The sequence below is a fragment of the Rhinatrema bivittatum genome, chromosome 4 (assembly GCF_901001135.1).
Source record: "Rhinatrema bivittatum chromosome 4, aRhiBiv1.1, whole genome shotgun sequence".
Classification (NCBI taxonomy): Eukaryota; Metazoa; Chordata; class Amphibia; order Gymnophiona; family Rhinatrematidae; genus Rhinatrema; species Rhinatrema bivittatum.
This window is the reverse complement of record NC_042618.1, coordinates 257,532,013-257,550,441: the sequence shown is the minus strand read 5'-3', so window position 1 is coordinate 257,550,441 and position 18,429 is coordinate 257,532,013. Positions and strand designations below refer to the sequence as shown.

Here is an 18,429-nt window from a genome sequence, read left to right as displayed (position 1 = left end):
TTCCCAGATATTCAATGAGACTCCCGTTGAAATAGGGGGCAGAGTGAATTTTGCTTCATGTCTCTTGGATAGGAACCTAGAAGTGGGGGTAGGGTTCAAAACCTCCAAGTTGGTGATTGTGATGACTTGATACCAGTCTCTCTGGATGGCGAGGAGTACATTATTAGGAGTCAGAGTCTGATGTGGTCTTTTTATTTCTTTTTTTCGGTGAGTCCACCAGTTCAGTCCAGGACCTTACTGACCTGCCAGAGGTATTGAATTCAGATATTGATATCTACTGTGCAGAACTGGTATGATGTTGGAAGGTTATGATTGGTTCTGTTCTGTCTAAGGGTTCCACATGTTTGTCTCCCTTAGTTTGGGTGAGTGGAGTTACTTTCTCCCTTGGAAATCACCTGGTTAAGTGAGGTATAGGTTTGAATTCTTAGCTTGCTTTTTTGAATAATAGTAGTCTGAGGTAAGCATGGGACTCTATAAGGGGTGTTGTCAGCAAACCTATTGTTTTCTTTCTCCATTTGTTTATAGTATAAACTTGTATGTCTGGACTGGTCTGGCTGGACTCAAGGAGAGTTAATTATCAGGAAAGATTTAATTTCTCAGAGGACAAGCAGGATGTTAGTCCTCACAAATGGGTAACATCAGATGGAGCCCTGACATGGAAAACTTACGTCAAAGTTTCTAGAACTTTGACTTGCCACACTGAGCAAGCCCAGCATGTCCTATACCATGCATTCTCGTGGGGACCCTCTTCAGTCTCTTTTGTCACGGATCTGCAGCATTGTGGGGTTTTTTTTAGCTTACTTTTGGCATTTTTTGGCTTTTCTTGGAAAACTTCACTTTTTCACTTCATATGGTTTTCTTTACAGATTGTTCCTGTGCTTTACGCCGGGTCCAAGGGTTTTTGATGTTTATTGGTAAGTTTACTTTTGCAGTCGATTCCCCATGGCGGTGGTGATTTGGTGCCCGCCAGCCATCAATGGCTGTTGCCATAGATTTTGTTCTTGCCTCCCGTTTATTTCGTCCTGTCTTGACTGCGTTTGGATTTAAGTGATGCCCTCGTTGCACAAGGACCATGTCCATCACTGATCCTCATGATGAATGTGGGGGAATTGCATGATGTCCAGAGTTGTTGCAAATGCGCCTAGATGACACTGAAAGGACATGGTCTTGTGCTTGACAAGATGGAGCACCACTTTGAGTCGAAGAAGACAGAGTCCTCTGCATTGATGGCATCAACATCGAAGGAGCACAGAGCTGCTCAGAGCCAATATCGGCGGGACCATTGGTTCCTTCGATGCTATTGGCTGATAGGAGCGCCAGAGACTGGCCATCGTCGAGCTCCTCCAGACCAAAGACATCAGGTTTCTCGTCATCAGCCTTGGCACCTGGGAAAAAATGTGTTGCGCATAGAGGAAGCCGAAGAAGGATCAATCTCCGTCAGTACACCATCCTGCACCAACTCATACTATGATGACCCAGAAGCAACACCATGATGAGGATTGCTAGTACTCCATTGATGCTGGGGATCAGTGACCGTCTTCACTGGTCCAGATGCCAGTCTCCGATCCTCCTCTCGGTTATGAAAAGGAGTGGTCACCCCTCCTTCCTCTCAGTCGGTATTGGCATTTGCAATATTTGAGGAGGAGTTTGGAAGGAGAGTACAGCTGGCAGTCGAGCAGACGATACGTCTGTTCTTGAATTGCATCGGTTTCCATCGGGGCACAGCAGCATTCCCTTGCCCATATGGTGGTCGTGGCCGGATCCTAGGAGGAAGAAGCTTCGCCTTGGCTGACTGAGACGCCAAGGCCTGCACTCCCCCCTTTCAACCACTCCAGGGCCTGCGCCTCTGGACGAAGGCCGAGTGGCCAGAGCCCCATCCCCTGTCGATGTCAGTGAGGATGAAGACCCCGATGACACCATGGAGTCCTCCACTGATGACTCTGAGGATCTCCCCTCAGACCCTTCTCTTCCACAGGAGCAAAGAAAGTCTGTGCGAGAGGACCTAACCTTTGCAGGTTTTGAGTGGCAATGGCAGAGGCCATTCCTTTCCAGTTGCTGACACAGGAGGATGCCAGGCACAAAATGCTGAAATCCTCCACTTCGTGGAGCCTCCTAAGGAGGTCATGGCAGTCCCAGTGCATGACTTCCTTAAAGAGTTACTCCTGAGGATATGGGAACATCCCCTCATGGTGTCTCCCGTGAATAAGAAGGCTGACAGTAGTTAAATCACAAGCAGATTGTGATAACTACAGGAAGACCTTGTGAGACTGGAAAATTGGGCATCCAAATGGCAGATGAAATTTAATGTGGATAAGTGCAATGTGATGCATATAGGGAAAAATAACCCATGCTATAATTACACAATGTTGGGTTCCATATTAGGAGCACCCAAGAAAGAGATCTAGGCGCGTTAGTGGATAACACATTGAAATCGTCGGTTCAGTGTGCTGCGGCAGTCAAAAAAAGCAAACAGAATGTTGGGAATTATTAGAAAGGGAATGGTGAATAAAATGGAAAATATCATAATGCCTCTGTATCGCTCCATGGTGAGACCGCAACTTGAATACTGTTTACAGTTCTGGTCGCTGCATCTCAAAAAAGATATAGTTGCGATGGCGAAGGTACAGAGAAGGGCGACCAAAATGATAAAAGGATGGAACAGCTCCCCTGTGAGGAAAGACTAAAGAGGTTAGGACTTTTCAGCTTGGATTAGAGACAGCTGAGGGGGGATATGATAGAGGTGTTTAAAATCATGAGAGGTCTAGAATGGGTAAATGTGAATCAGTTATTTACTCTTTCGGATAATAGAAGGACTAGGGGGCAATCCATGAAGTTAGCATGTAGCACATTTAAAACTAATCGGAGAAAGTTCTTTTTCACTCAATGCACAATTAAACTCTGGAATTTGTTGCCAGAGGATGTGGTTAGTACAGTTAGTGTAGTTGTGTTTAAAAAAGGATTGGATAAGTTCTTGGAGGAGAAGTCCATTACCTGCTATTAATTAAGTTGGCTTAGAAAATAGCCACTGCTATTATAGCAACAGTAACATGGGATAGACTTAGTTTTTGGGAACTTGCCAGGTTCTTATGGCCTGGATTGGCCACTGTTGGAGACAGGATGCTGGGCTTGGTGGACCCTTGGTCTGACCCAGTATGGCATGTTCTTATGTTCTTAAACAATGTACTCATGATTGCAAGGTATGTCCAGAAGGCTCCCAGGTTCGATAAGCAACTGCTTCTCCTGCAGTCAGAGGTAGTCCAATCTGCTCTCAAGAGAACCAAGCTGCCTCGGATCCATTCCTCGGCGCCCCCCAGGAAAGGATCACAGAACAGTGGGTACTCTTGGGAGAGAGGTTTTTCAGGGAGCCATTCTCATTGCCTGCTTAGTTTCCTACCAGTTGTCCATGAGCCAGTAGTTGCAGGAAATCTGGAAGCAGGTGAAGGAGGTGGCCGAGCAGTTGCCTCAGCCGCAACAGTACTCCCTCTTGTCAGTGGTGCATACTAGCCTGTAGTGTGGAAAACATGAGGTCTGATCGATCTACAATGTTTTCAAAATTGCATCGAGGGTTTCTTCAGCGGGAATCGGCGCCTGTAGAATAGGGTGGCTGCGGGCCTCGGATTTCTGACCAGAAATATAGGAAAGACTTGCTGTCGTGCCATGTACTGGGGAGAATCTCTTTGGAGATAGGGTGAAGGATGCATTAGCCCAGCTTCGGGGCCACCATGAACCCCTCCAACAACTCTCTGCCATCAGTCCGGACCCTTCCTCCTCTGCTAGCAGGTCCGTGAGATTGGGGCAGAAGTCTTTCTTTCACCAGAGGAGATGGTATCTTCCACCCCCTTGGCAGCATCTGGGCTCCTCCAGCTGTCCCAGGCATCAGAAAGCTCCCAAAGCCCTGCTGGAGCATGAGTCAATTCCAGGGACAGGGTTTTGAATGGGTCATAGGGATCCTAGTCCAGTTACCCATACCTGGGCCGATGGATTTGCCGGACGGGGGAAGACCGTGGTTCTTTGCGAGCCAGTGGACAAGTATATGCTCAGACCAGTGGGTTCTTTTCATTGCCTATCAAGGGTACCTGTTGAACCTATTTGGGTGCCTTGAAAAATTGCCTGCCGAGCCCATTTTGGGGCCAGTAGTGAATCGGGAGGTACTGCTAATGGAACTCTCTTCCTTCTTAATGGCTAGAGCGGTCAAGCCTGTTACACCTGGGGGTGGGAATTTTACTCCAGGTACTTCTTTATTCCAATGAAAACAGGACACTGTCCCATCCTAGACTTAAGGGCCTTGAACAGATTTATCAGAAAGGAAATGTTCATGAATTTTTTCCCTGGGCTTCTTGATCTCCCGTTTACAAAAAGGAGACTGGGTATGCTCCCTCGATCTAGAGGACGCATACACCCACATGGAGATCTTCCCAAGTCACCGGATATATCTCAGATTTTTGGTGGGAAAACAGCACTTCCAGTACTGGGTATTGCTGCTTGGGTTCTTTTCATCCCCATGGGTTTTACAAAATGCCTGGCCGTAGTGTGGTGCACATCTGCAGGCTGGAGGTGCATGTTTTCCTTTATCTGGATGATTGGCTGGTGAAAAGGTGGAGGCTATCAAGGCCATGTGCTTGACCATCCATGTGTTGGAATTACTAGGAGTTGTCAACTACCCGAAGTCCCATCTCAGCCTGTCACTTCATTTGGACTAGGAGCCTTGCTAGACACGGCTCAGGCCAAGGCATTCCTGCCTTGTCAAAGGGCCATTACCCTGATGACCATTATGGCAGAGATTCAGCAGAGACAGCAGGTGTCAGTTTGGCACATGTTAACGTTGTTGGGTTATATGGCCTCAACCGTTCACGTCACTCCCTTGGCACAATTGTGCATGCGTAAAGCCCAATGGATCCTGAGGTCACAGTGCCACCAGGCTACTAAGAACCTCCAGAATCGCATCCGAGTCATCTCACCCCTCCAGGAATCCTTGTCTTGATGGTGAGTACTTTTCAATCTGGAACCAGGGATCTCTTTCCAAGGACATCCTATCCAAATTGTCTTAACCATGGATGCTTCCACTCTAGGCTGGGTAGCTCAAGTAGATGGGCTCAACACCCAGGGTCGTTGGTCTGCCCAGGAACGTAGTTATCAAATCAATTTCCTGGAGTTCCAGGTGATGAGGTTCATGCTATGGGCTTTATGATATCAGCTATCCCACAATGTTATCCTGATTCAAACAGACAACCATGTGCTGATGTGATGTATGTCAAGAAATTGGGAGGTATGGGATCATACCTCCCGTGTCAGGAAGTAATGCAGTTCTGGGTCATGGGACCTGTCCCATGGGGTGGTACTCAGAGTGGAGAATATGCTAGCGGACAGACTGAGTTGTGACTTCAGACCCCCAGGAGTGGTCTCTGGACATAGGGGTTGCGGTCGAATATTCCACCTCTGGGGGAGCCCAGACATGGATCTCTTCACATCCCCTTGCAACAGAAAGGATGGATGGCAAACGAGCCCTCAGACACAATTGCTCAGCATTGGTGTGAAGGTCTGCTGTATGCATATCCTCCAATTCCCTTAGTAGCAAAGACTCTTGAAGCTTTGCGAGGACAAAGGGACAATGATCCTCATAGCTCCTTATTGGCCGAGACAGGTTTAGTTTCCACTCCTGTGGGACTTGACCATTCGGAGGATTGGTCAGTCTGGGGACTTCCCAGATTTCATCACATAAGATCGAGCCAGGTTGAGACATCCCAATCTCCTGGCCCTGTCGTTCACAGCCTGGATGCTGAGAGGTTAGTTTTGCTGCCACTTTGTCTTACAGATTGTCTCGTACCCTGGTGGCTTCTAGAAAGCCTTCCACTAGAAAGTCCAATGGACTGAAGTGGAGGAGGTTTTCCATGTGGTGTGCGTAGAAGGCCCTAGATCCATCCTCTTATCCTACACAAAAACTGCTTGATTACCATGTACACCTATCGGAAGCTGGCTTGAAAACCAATGCTCATTTCTTTACAGCCTATAGTTGTACTTTTCCTGCATGGTCTGCTTCAGTTGAAGCTTCCCCTAAGGCATCCCGTTGTGTCTTTGGACCTCAACGTGGTGATAGCTCAGGTGATGAAATCTCCTTTTGAGCTGCTGTGCACCTGTGACCTGAAGTACCTAACCTGGAAGGTCATATTTTTGGTGGCAGTGACCTCAGCATGCAAGTCAGCGAGCTGCAGGCCTTAGTGAGTTATCCACCTTAAACTAAGTTTTATCATGTCAGAGTGGTCTTGCATTCAATTGCTAAGTTACTTTCTAAATTATTGATGGACTTTCATCTTAAGCAGTCCATCATCTTGCTCACATTCTTTCCCAGGCCCCATTCACACCAAGGCGAATGAGCCCTGCACAGTTTGGACTGCAAAAGAGCCTTAGCCTTCTATCTGGAGTGGACAGAAGCCCATAGTCTACTCAACCTTTTGTTTCCTTTGATGGAAATAGGTTGGGCATTACCATTGCCAAACAGACACTATCAAATTGGCTAGCAGATTGCATCTCCTTTTATGCCCAGGTGGAACTGCACCTTGGGGGTCATATCAAGGCTCATTTTGTCTGAGTCATGGCAGCGGTGATGACCTACTTCAGAGCAGTTCCTGTAGAGGAGATTTGCAAAGCTGCAATGTGGCGTTCTCTCCACACATTCACATCTCACTATTGCATGGATAGGGATGGCCAGCACAACAGTAGGTTTGGCAATCTGTCCTTTGGAATCTGTTTTTAGGTGTAGAAATCCTCCTGCTAGGGCCCATTGTTTGGGTTTAGGCTGTTTCCCCCTTTTGTTACCAACAACATCGTTGTTGTTGTGACCGTTGGCTCCTGGTTGGCTGTTTGTTGGTTTCATTTTATGTTTGGGAACCACCTGTAGCTATGGATTCACCCAAGTGTGAGGACTGCCATCCTGCTTGACCTCAGAGAAAACAGAGTTGCTTATCTTTAACAGGTGTTCTTTGAGGACAGCAGGATGCTAGACCTCAAGAAACCCGCCCACCACCCTGTGGAGTTGGGTTTTTCCTATTTTTTGATTTGTCAAATTTTTTGTTATAAGACTGAAGAGGGATCCTGGTGGACGCATGGTATAGGGCATGCTCAGTGTAGCAACTCAAAGTTCTTACCTGTTGGAGCGCCATCTGATGATGTCACCCATGTGTGAGGATTAATATCCTGCTGTACTCGGAGAACACCTGATAAAGTTAAGCAACACTGCTTCTCCATTTTCTCTTCCAGATAGTATGAAGGAGAAGCTTTCTGAGAGTCCAGGACCTAAATTAGGGGTGCTCATACCAGTCTGTGGACCCCTACATCCAGTCAGGTTATCAGGAGATCTCTAATGAATATGCATGTGACCTATGCATGCAAATATTTCTCATGCATATTCATTAGGAGTATCCTAAAAGCTCAGCTGGGGTGGGGGCCCACAACAACCGGTTTGAGCACCCTTGATCTAAAGTACCTAGATAAGTTGTCTTTGCAAGCCGTGCTTCCCTGACATATTCAAAGGTCGATAGAATACTGTTAGCTGAGGGTAGTGCACAGGTTAACCTGCGGTTGGATGCACGTTTTGGATGTGTGTCCATAACCCTGACTTTGGCAGTCTGGGAAACTGATAAGTTTGGGGGTGACCTGTACAGCATGGTAGATACTACCATGGGCTTGCTGGGCAGACTGGATGGACCGTTTGGTCCTTTTCTGCTATCATTTCTATGTTTCTATGTAACTCCTTACGCAATAGGAGATTAGTATATCTAAAACGTGCATCCAAGCCAGTGCATAGCTAATAATGCTCATCACATGTAAATGCCATGTTGATGAGGTTATTAGCTACTACCTCCTTATGTAAAAAATAAATGTGCGCCTGACGCACACATTTTTACTCTCAAAAATTAATGCCAGCCCTGGAGCTGGCATTAAGTCTTGAGGAGCCCCAAGAGTTTAACAGAATTGCAGAAAATACTGATTTTCTGTGGTTCCACCGATGTAATATCGTGGCTATATTAAGTTGGAGAAACCATAGAAAATCGCAATGTGGAAAAAAATTCTTGCCTGTGGTCAGGTTAGGGATATGGCCGCTAAATTTACTAGTGCCCATTTTTCTATCCTATGGCTGTCCACGGGTTAGGAAAATGGATGCTCATAAAATTGAAAATGGACACTTGTAAATTTGAGCTTCCTCTGCGCACAGCTACTTCTCTTGGGTGCTCGATGCCAAGGAGGTGCTAGGGATGCACAGTTTCCCTTAGTGCCTCCTTTTTAACTCAGCGGCTCATTAGCCTACTGCTTCGTGCGCCCTGGAGAGTTGGATGGGCACATGTTAGGAAAGCAGGCACTCAATCATGATTGCCCATTTTTCCCATGCGGATATTGCATCGGCCTGTCAGAGTGCAAAAGGAAAAAGAAATGGTCCTCATTGGCACCAAAAGTTTTAAAGCATTTGTCAAAAATCTTCTAATTATGATGAAGACTTGCATTTTGTTGAACTGTTACATGTATAATTACTGGAGCTGACTCTGATATTTTGTATTACCTGATTCACCTGCCATTTATATTAGCTTTAAGCACAAGTGCTAAATAAAGTGATTTTAAGACAGTAGCTCAAGATGGGTGAAAAATAATTTTGACATGCTGAAGTATGTTACTGTGGCCAGTGGCTTTGAGATGAAATGTAAAATAAATAATGTATTTAAAAGTATCTATAAATACTGTAATTATAAGTTAATTTACTGAAGTCTTAAAAGTAAAGTAAGATCTGTTTCTTAAAAACAGAGTGCTAATTTTGATCTGATTTTGAAGTAAAACAAATTTTATAATTTTCACATTGTACTTTGGAATAAAGTAATTCTTTAGAACAACTAAAACAACAAGAAGAAACCCTGTTTGATGAAATTGAGAACGGAAGGAGACGAATGGGTGAGGTAAATGAAGACTTGAACAGTGTAGTTGGCACCCTGCAGAATGCTAGGATTGATCACCATGAGAGTCGCCGTCAGAAAATGAGAGCAGAAATTCTGGAGAGCCTCAAGAGGATGTATCATGATGCGGTAGTAAGTAACAAAAAATCTTTGAAGCTTTATCACATGATTAGAATTTACTCATAGGGGAATTCTGCACACAAAAACAGCTTGTCTGTAGCAAGCAAAAAAACAAAATAACTTTTTTTGTAGCTGAAACAAATCATACGTCAGCAGTGTCAGAGCTATCAAGTCTTTTATATTAGATGGGAGACTCCTGCTTTTCATGGGCCGCCATGTGCACAGGCAACTCAACTCCCGCTGAAACCCAAGTGAGCCCAGTTTTAAAAATGTCTTTGAAATGAGGCTCTTCCTCTTTATCCATCCAGACAGTCTAGATGCATGGGTTATACTGCCCAGTCAGTAGATGGAGAGAAAACATGTATGCTGATATCAACCTTTTTAGGGTCATGTGCTGCACTCAGCTTGCAAGTATTTTCTGTCTCTAGCAGGTGGTAGGCTAGCATCTCGTGCTGTTTTTTTTTTTATTTTGGGTGAAACATAGAAATGACGGCAGAAGAAGACCAAATGGCCCATCCAGTCTGCCCAGCAAGTTTCACACTTTTTTTTTCTTTTTTCTCATACTTATCTTGGCTCTTAGTAACCTTTTGGTTCTATTTCCATTCCACCCCCACCATTAATGTAGAGAGCAGTGTTGGAACTGCATCTAAGTGAAATATCTAGCTTAATTAGTTAGGGGTAGTAACCGCCTCAATAAGCAAGCTACACCGATGCTTATTTGTTTACCCAGACTATGTAATTCAGTCCTTGTTGGTGGTTGTCTGTATATAGATCCACTTTACTTCATTCCCCCTGCTGTTGAAGCAGAGAGTTATGCTGTGGGATGTGCATTGAAAGTGAAGTATCAGACTTTCTCTCCTGCCGTTGAAGTAGAGAGCTATGCTGGATATGTATTGAAAGTGAAGTATCAGGCTTTTTTGGTTTGGGCTAGTAACCGCCGTAACAAGCAAGCTACTCCCTGCTTTTTTGAGAATGCAAATCCTTTTTTCCACATTTCCTCTTGCCATTGAAGCTTAGAGCAATGTTGGAGTCGCATTAACCGTGTGTATGTTTATTGAATAAGGGTATTATCTCCAGGTAGTAGCCATCATTCCCACAAGCCACCCACTCTTCATTCACGTCCTCTAGACTTTATGGATCCACAGTGTTTATCCCACGCCCCTTTGAAGTCCTTCACAGTTCTGGGCTTCACTGCTTCCTCCGGAAGGGCATTCCAGGCATCCACCACCCTCTCCTTGAAGAAATACTTCCTGACATTGGTTCTGAGTCTTCCTCCCTGGAGCTTCAAATCGTGACCCCTGGTTCTGCTGATTTGTTTCCCACAGAAAAGGTTTGTCGTCTTTGGATCATTAAAACCTTTCAAGTATCTGAAAGTCTGTATCATATCACCTCTGCTCCTCCTTTCCTCCAGGGTGTACATATTTAGATTCTTCAGTCTCTCCTCATAAGTCATTTGATGAAGACCATCCACCTTTTTGGTCGCCCTTCTCTGGACCGCCTCCATCTTGTCTCTGTCTTTTCGGAGATACGGTCTCCAGAACTGAACACAGTACTCCAGGTGAGGCCTCACCAAGGACCTGTACAAGGGCATAATCAGTTCCCTTTTCTTACTCAATATGCAGTCCAGCATTCTTCTGGCTTTAGCTATCGCCTTGTCACATTGTTTCGCCGACTTCAGATCATTAGACACTATCACCCCAAGGTCTCTCTCCTGCTCCGTGCACATCAGCCTTTCTCCCCCCATCGAATACAGTTCATTCAGATTTCCACTCCCCATATGCATGACTCTGCATTTCTTGGCATTGAATCTCAGCTGTCATATCTTCGACCACTCTTCCAGCTTCCTTAAATCCCGTCTCATTCTCTCCACTCCTTCTGGCGTGTCCACTCTGTTGCAGATCTTAGTGTCATCCGCAAAAAGACAAACCTTACCTTCTATCCTGTCCGCAATGTCACTCACAAAGATATTGAACAGGACCGGTCCCAACACCGTTCCTTGCGATACACCGCTTAAAACTGCTCTCTCTTCAGAGAGAATTCCATTTACCATCACACATTGTCTTCTGTCCATCAACTAGTTTGCAATCCAGGCCACCACCTCGGCATTCACTCCTAAGCTTCTCATTTTATTCACTAGTCTCCTGTGCGGGACTGTATTAAAAGCCTTGCTGAAATCCAAGTATATGACATTGAGTGCTCTTCCTTGATCCAATTCCTTGGTTACCCAGTCAAAAAAGTCAATCAGATTTGTCTGAAAGGATCTTCCCCTGGTGAATCCATGCTGCCTCTGGTCCAGCAATTCTCCCGACTGTAGATAGTTCACTGTTCTCTCTTTCAACAGTGACTCCATTACTTTCCCCACCAACGAAGTGAGGCTAACTGGTCTGTAGTTACCAGCCTCTTCTCTGTTCCCACCACCGCTCTTCTCCAATCACTCGGCACCACTCCTGTTTCTAGGGATTTATTGAACAGGTCACACAGCGAAGCCGCCAGCACATCTCTGAGCTCCCTCAGTATCCTGGGATGAATTTCATCAGGCCCCATGGCTTTGTCCACTTTCCCCAGCTCTTCCCATACATTCTCTACTGTAAATGGAGTTACATCTCCACTCCCCTCCAGTTTCTTAACTAGTGACTGTCCTTCTCCAGGGTCTTTAGTGAACACAGAACTGAAGTGTTCGTTTAATATTTCTACCATTTCTTCGTCTCTCTCCTCACAATGATCCTTTCCATCACAGTGAGCTTTTTTCTTTGGTTTCTGATCTGGAATTTCTGTATGCATTGGGTTTCTTCCCTCTTTTCAGATAACACTTCAATCTTTTTCTCAAGAACTTCTTCAGTATTTAATACAGAGAAGGCATTTTGTACTTGTTGCACTTGATACAGTGTGTGTCTACGGATCATAGATCTAATTCTACCAGAGCCCACTGTAATAATGTTTTTTGAGTTCCATAATGCTCTGTGTGAGTGTGTGTGTTGGGGGGGGGGGGGTAGAGTTGTGGGCTGCACAGCTGTCAATAATGGGTGTCAGAGGGTCACAGGTCTTATCCTTCCTGAGCCCACAGTAAATCTTTTTCCTTGACTTTTGGTTATTAATTCCTGAATAAAGTAAAGTGGCTGAGACTTTCTATATTGAAGCTAATTCAGCTTTAAATTCAGCCAGCTCCTTTTCCAAGGTAGAGAGTTCTGAACAAATGGGACAATCCTTAAGTTTCCATATGATTACCCTCAATATAAAGGCTCCACAGCAGTTGCATTGGATAGTTCTCATTTTTGTAAATTTGATGGATAACACTTAAGGAATTACCAAATTACCAGTCTATATAGTTGACAAATTATGTATTTAGGCAGATTATATCAGAAACCCAACCCCAGAGGTGGGTGGGTAGTGGGGGAGGGTGGGAGGGAGTTAAACAGTTACCCTTGGTCAAGGTTGCTCTCAGGACCCTGTATCAGCTATTGCATTTGACAATAGCCTCCCCCAGATTGGCTTCCTATGTTAAACTTTTTTACTTAGCTGGACACAAGAAGCTTTAGTATTTCCTGTATTCTGGCTGAGCACAGCCCTCAAATGATCTAATTGCCCCCTGCTGCTTCTGTGAGTCTGCTGCCCAAGCTGGTTAGAGCAAGGCTGTTTCAGCAATGCTTTCAGTTTTGCTTTAAAATTAACTCCACATCAATTTTTGGCCCCAATGTTTATATCTAGACAAACAGTGATTTTTTATAACAGCTATATGTAGTTAAAGATAGAGATTAAAGTGTAGCCTGATTATAGAGACAGGAGGAATCTCAAGAGGATTTTTTTTTTGTTTTTTGTCTTGAAACAACCCACAGCAAATTAATATACAATCTCAATATCTAAAAGCAGAGAGAGAGAGAGAAATATGAAAGCACAGACAACAATATATTCTATCACAAAAGCACTCTGAAATAAGCAGAAATTAGAATATTCCTTATCTGTTAGCTGGATGTTTGAACAGAGTCTATTCTGCTTAGACACAGCCAGTGTGGCTTGGGCTGCTCCTGGGGTGATAATTTTTCAACTTCCTCAATAGTTGCCTTTCAACCAGGAGGCTTCTGTTTGGAACAAGACTCTTCAGTTTTGCTGTGAAATTTTCTTCCCCTTCTGTTTTGCCCTTTCTCCGTGTCTTTCTCACTATTTCCATGGCCTCTCTTCTCTGAAGTTACAAAACAGAAAAGTAGTGAGGTAAGTGAGTTTTTCTTCTATTTCTTCTATTCTGTCCTTTTTTCTTCTATTCTGTCCTTTTCCTCTCTCATCCTATTCTGCTGCTCTGTCCGGTGATGAGTTAGTAATGTTTAAAAAAAAATAAATAAAAGAAGGAATTACAGAAGCAACAGGATGATTGCTAGAGACTTAACTATCTTGATGCAGGAGACCTGGTTTCCTGAACATACCCAGATCAGTCCAGACAAGTGGGTTTAAGAACATAAGAAATTGCCATGCTGGGTCAGACCAAGGGTCCATCAAGCCCAGCATCCTGTTTCCAACAGAGGCCAAACCAGGCCACAAGAACCTGGCAATTACCCAAACACTAAGAAGATCCCATGCTACTGCTTGAATAATATATAGATATATATAGATATATAGAAAATAAAAGGTAATTTCATATTTCCTAGCGTGTAGCAGATGGACTCAGGACTAATGGGTATATTGTACTCCTGCTAGCAGTTGGAGACGGATCAGATTTCAATCTGACGTTGGCCCCTAGTACATTTACCCCTGCAGGAAGTGCAGCTCTTCAGTATTTTCCATCTCCATAGCAGTTAGGGACTATCTGCACGCTCTCACAGTGTTTGAACAAATTCAAAGAAAATCCAAATTTAAAGAACAAACCTACCTGAAGACGAGCCCCACTCTCCTGCGGTGATACCCTAGGGTCCCTCCCCCAGTTGAGATTCCCGAGGTGATTTCTGTGGTCCCTTGGAGGTAAGCCTCGGTCTGGTGGCTGAATTGCGGCGAGGACCTAGCCCCCGACCCTCCGGCATGGCTGAGAGGCAGCGGGTGCATCCTCGAGCGCGGCGGTGAAGGTATTTGCCCTCTCCCCCCGCAGCTGGAGACCGCCCGGGATGTAACCTGGAAGCGCCGAAGATAAGGTAAGGTAGAAATCTTCTGCTTGAACCGGTCTCCGAGGATCGAGGAGGAGCACAGGTCGCCGGCCGGGACCAGTGCCACCGGGTTGATCCGCCCTAGCAGGGCCAGGCCCCGGTTATTTCCAAGGGTCTACCCACGTGGAGACCCTCTGAGGGGGTTGCCATATTGCCCGCATGCTCACCGTCGCCATTTTGGCCCTATTCGCCACACCGTTCGACGTTTTGCCCGAGCGCACAACTCCGACCTAGGTGCACAAAGCACATGTGCGCATAGCCTTACACGCACATCAGGTCTTGCGCGCTTAAGTTACGCGCTAAGAGCCGGGCGCATATCTACGGCTGGGCGCACAGCTACACGCACAACTACACGCTTACCTTAAGCGCACCGGGGCACATAAGAAGTTTACACGCCGACAGCCATGGCACCTCCAGAAACAGAGATAAAAGCTCAAGGCCTCTGCCCAGCATGCCACATCACTGCCGCACAAAGCGAGGAGGCCAACGCCCTGTGCACCCATTGCGAGGAGGTCCTGGGAGATCCAGTTCAGGTCCAGTCCCACCCAGGGCCGAGTTCCAGCTCCTCAGGGGGTACCCCGGACCTAGCCAGGGGGACCCCCCCCCAGACGGGGAACCCCAAGGATCCAGAGAATACATGGAACCAGCAGTATCATTCCTCGTGGACGCTGCCTCCGACCTAGTGCGCACAGCGGCCAGAGGAGTGTCATCTGCGATGGCGGCCAGAAGGCAACTCTGGTTCCAAATCTGGTCGGCCGATGCTCTTCCAAAACACGCCTCACAAGGAGACCCTTCAAAGGATCCCTCCTGTTCGGCAGTGAACTAGAGAAACTAGCCGACAAATGGGGTGAATCCCCATTGCTGCGCCTGCCGGAGGATAAGACGAAGAGAAACCAGCGACCCTTCCCCAGGTCCTCTAGGGGCAGAGGTTCACAGCGCTTCAATCCTTACAGGAGCAACTATCAAACCCTCCGCCCTACGGGCAGGAACCAGTCCTTTCGGACCAAGCACAACAAAAGGGGAACCAGCTCGGGTGCAGGCCCCAGTCACACCCCACAATGAGATTCAGCTGACCCATCCAAGGGAAGAAGCCATAGGGGGCAGACTAGCCCTATTCTACCACAGATGGGTCGAGATAACATCGGACATGTGTTTCCTAGCTATCATTCGGGAGGGGTACTACCTGGATTTCCTACGAACCCCTCCAGACAAGTTAGTGGAGTCCCCCCTGCCACGACCCCTTCAAGAGGGTGGCAGTGGAAGGTACACTACCTTCCACTGTCACCCATGGTTACCCATAAAGTTTAGAATAAAATACAAAATTCTCTCCATCATTCATAGCCTAATTCATAATCATACATCCACCTGGCTCTGTTCACTACTACGGATCTATAAACCAAAACGACATTTAAGATCACTCAACCAGAATCTACTAGATATTCCCTCACCCAAACAAGCCAGATTAAATCTCACCAGAAAGAGAGCCTTTTCGATAGCCTGGCCAATACTTTGGAACTCTTTACCAAATCCTCTTCGTTCAATATCTAATCCCTCTCATTTCAAAAAATCTCTCAAAACCCACCTTTTTCAACTTGCATTCAATACCTCATCTAACTAAACTGTTATCCCAGGACAAGCAGGATGCTAGTCCTCACATATGGGTGACGTCATTCACGGAGCCCTTAAGCGGGAAAAACTTCTGGCAAGTTTCTAGAAGCTTTTGATTTGGCTGCCTGAGGCTACTGAGCATGCCCGGCATGCCATGATATTCCCTGCCACAGGGGTCTCACTCCAGTCTTATTTTTTCCGCGCTGCTGACTGCATCGCGTTTTTCATTAGGAGCCTGTGATTTCCTCACACTTACAAAATATTTAAAAATTTTTCGCCTTACCGGGTCTCATTCGGTTTGTCACCGGCTGGTGACAAACATTATAGAATTTTTTCCTTAAAAAAATCATCGTACGATCGACGGATGTCGACTGACAGAACTACAGGGTTCAAAAAAATGTCCGGCCTGCAACCGGACTATGTCAATAACAGACCCGCACATCGAGTGCGTTCGCTGCCTGGGAAAGGACCATGACATCGCTGCCTGTACCCAGTGCCAAGAGATGACGGCGAAAGGTAGGAAGTTGAGACACGAAAAGATGGCCCAACTTTTTAAAATTCAAACACCGCCATCACCGATAACTTCCTCTAAATCTTCGCCGGCCGGCGTTACAAAAAAGTTACTAATAACCAAACGCCACATCGAGGGATCGGGGGACGCCTCTTCGCCAACCCCATCTACCTCGTCCGCAAAATTGGCATATGAAATTCGTCCGCATAAGCACCGTACACATCATACAGTTCCTCTACTTCCACCGCCAGAGGAACCAGTGCCTAAAAAACGAAAAAAGTCATCGATCATCGTGACAGAACCGCTGCCATCGACATCAGTATCCGACCTAACAGCTTTAATCAAGCAGATTGTCACGGATGCTTTCAAAGAGAATATGCCGGCGTCATCGCCGATGCCGACCTCCGAGTCGATGCCGACCTCCGGGTCGATGCCGACCTCCGGGTCGATGCCGACCTTGCCGTCGATGCCGGCCATCGGGCCGATGCCGAAGGACCAGTCGATACCGACTACAGATTCGATGACGCCATCGGGAACGATGACGATGCCGATGTCGATGCCAACATCCATTTCCATGGCCATACTTCCATCGACCTCGATGACGATGCCGATATCCCTACCATCGGTACAAGAAAAATTCTCAGGCTGCTCAGAGATGTCACGGGCTACTTTTTCGATAGCCCCATCATCGATTCAGCCGCAGCCGTCTATGGCATCGATGGCCTCCGTATCATCATGGATTCCTAGGCCAATTCCTTCATTACTTCCTGTGTCCATACCAGCAACTTCCACGGTGACACCTCACTATACAATAGCTTCAACGGAAGCTCCTGTACATAGTTTAACTCCTTCTTCAAAAAAGGCACCAGGGAAGTCCAAACACACTTCCAGATCTGTCACTGACATCTCTTCGGAAAAGAAATTACATGAAATCCTCACGAAGAGATACCAAGATCTCTTGGCATCTTTGCCAGTGGGGCCTGAGGAAGAAGCAGACACAGAAAGAGAAAGGGAAGTAAGTGACACTTCACCTGACCCTCAAGATCCCTTACAGGGCACATCAGGGATGTCCCCATCTAGGGTACAAACCTCTCATACATACCAGGCAATATCGGATACCTGGTCAGATACACAATCTGAACATTCTTCGGAGGATTTCCTTTCGGATCATACTCCCCCTCAGGCAAAGAAACAATCTCCTCCTGAGGATTTATCCTTCTCTGCATTTATCCAAGAAATGTCAGAATCTATTCCTTTTCAACTACAAGCAGAAAAGGACGAAAGACAACAGACTCTGGAAATTCTACAGTTCGTAGATCCCCCAAAACACAATTTGGCTATCCCAGTGCATGAGGTGTTGCTGCAACTCCAGCAAAGAATCTGGGAACACCCTTGCACAACACCAGGAGTCAACAGAAGAGTGGACTCTACTTACTTAGTCCAAGCTGCACCAGGATTCGACAAGACCCAGCTTCCTCACAACTCCCTAGTGGTGGAATCTGCACAGAAGAAGTCACGAAGATCTAAAACCCATGCCTCTATTCCTCCTGGAAAGGATAACAGGTTTTTAGACCTTATTGGCAGGAAGATTTACCAAGGGGCTATGCTAAATTCCAAAATTGCTGCTTACCAATTGTACATGACGCAGCACCAAAGGAATTTATGGAAACAGATGGAAGAATTCTTACCCTCACTGCCTCAAACACAACAAGAGGCAGCTCAACAGATTATCCAAAAGGGCTTTGATGCTGGAAAGCATGAGGTTCGTGCAACATACGACGCCTTTGAAACCTCTGCTAGGACTGCAGCATCTGGAATATCTGCAAGAAGATGGGCCTGGCTAAAGGCTTCGGACTTGCGCCCAGAAGTTCAAGACAAGTTGGTGGATTTGCCCTGTCAGGGTGACAATTTGTTCGGCACAAAAGTGCAAGACGCTGTTGCACAACTTAGAGATCACTCTGAGACTTTGAAACAGCTCTCCACTTTGTCACATGACACATCAGTCCATCCTCCACGGAGACTGCCCCGTAGGGACACAAAGCGTCCATACTATAGACCAAGGAGATATTATCCGCAGAACTCTAGGCCAAGACCTGCGAGACCCCAACAGCGTCCTCAACAGCGACAG

At 46.2% G+C, this 18,429-nt stretch overlaps 1 protein-coding gene across 1 annotated transcript in view; it reads left to right on the top strand.

Annotated features, from left to right (window-relative positions):
* SMC1B (structural maintenance of chromosomes 1B) overlaps positions 1–18,429 on the top strand; it is a 941,781-nt gene that overhangs the window by 188,092 nt on the left and 735,260 nt on the right. Inside the window, 1 exon segment of the mRNA XM_029600056.1 lies at positions 8,861–9,068. Within this exon segment, the coding sequence (XP_029455916.1) occupies positions 8,861–9,068 (208 nt within the window).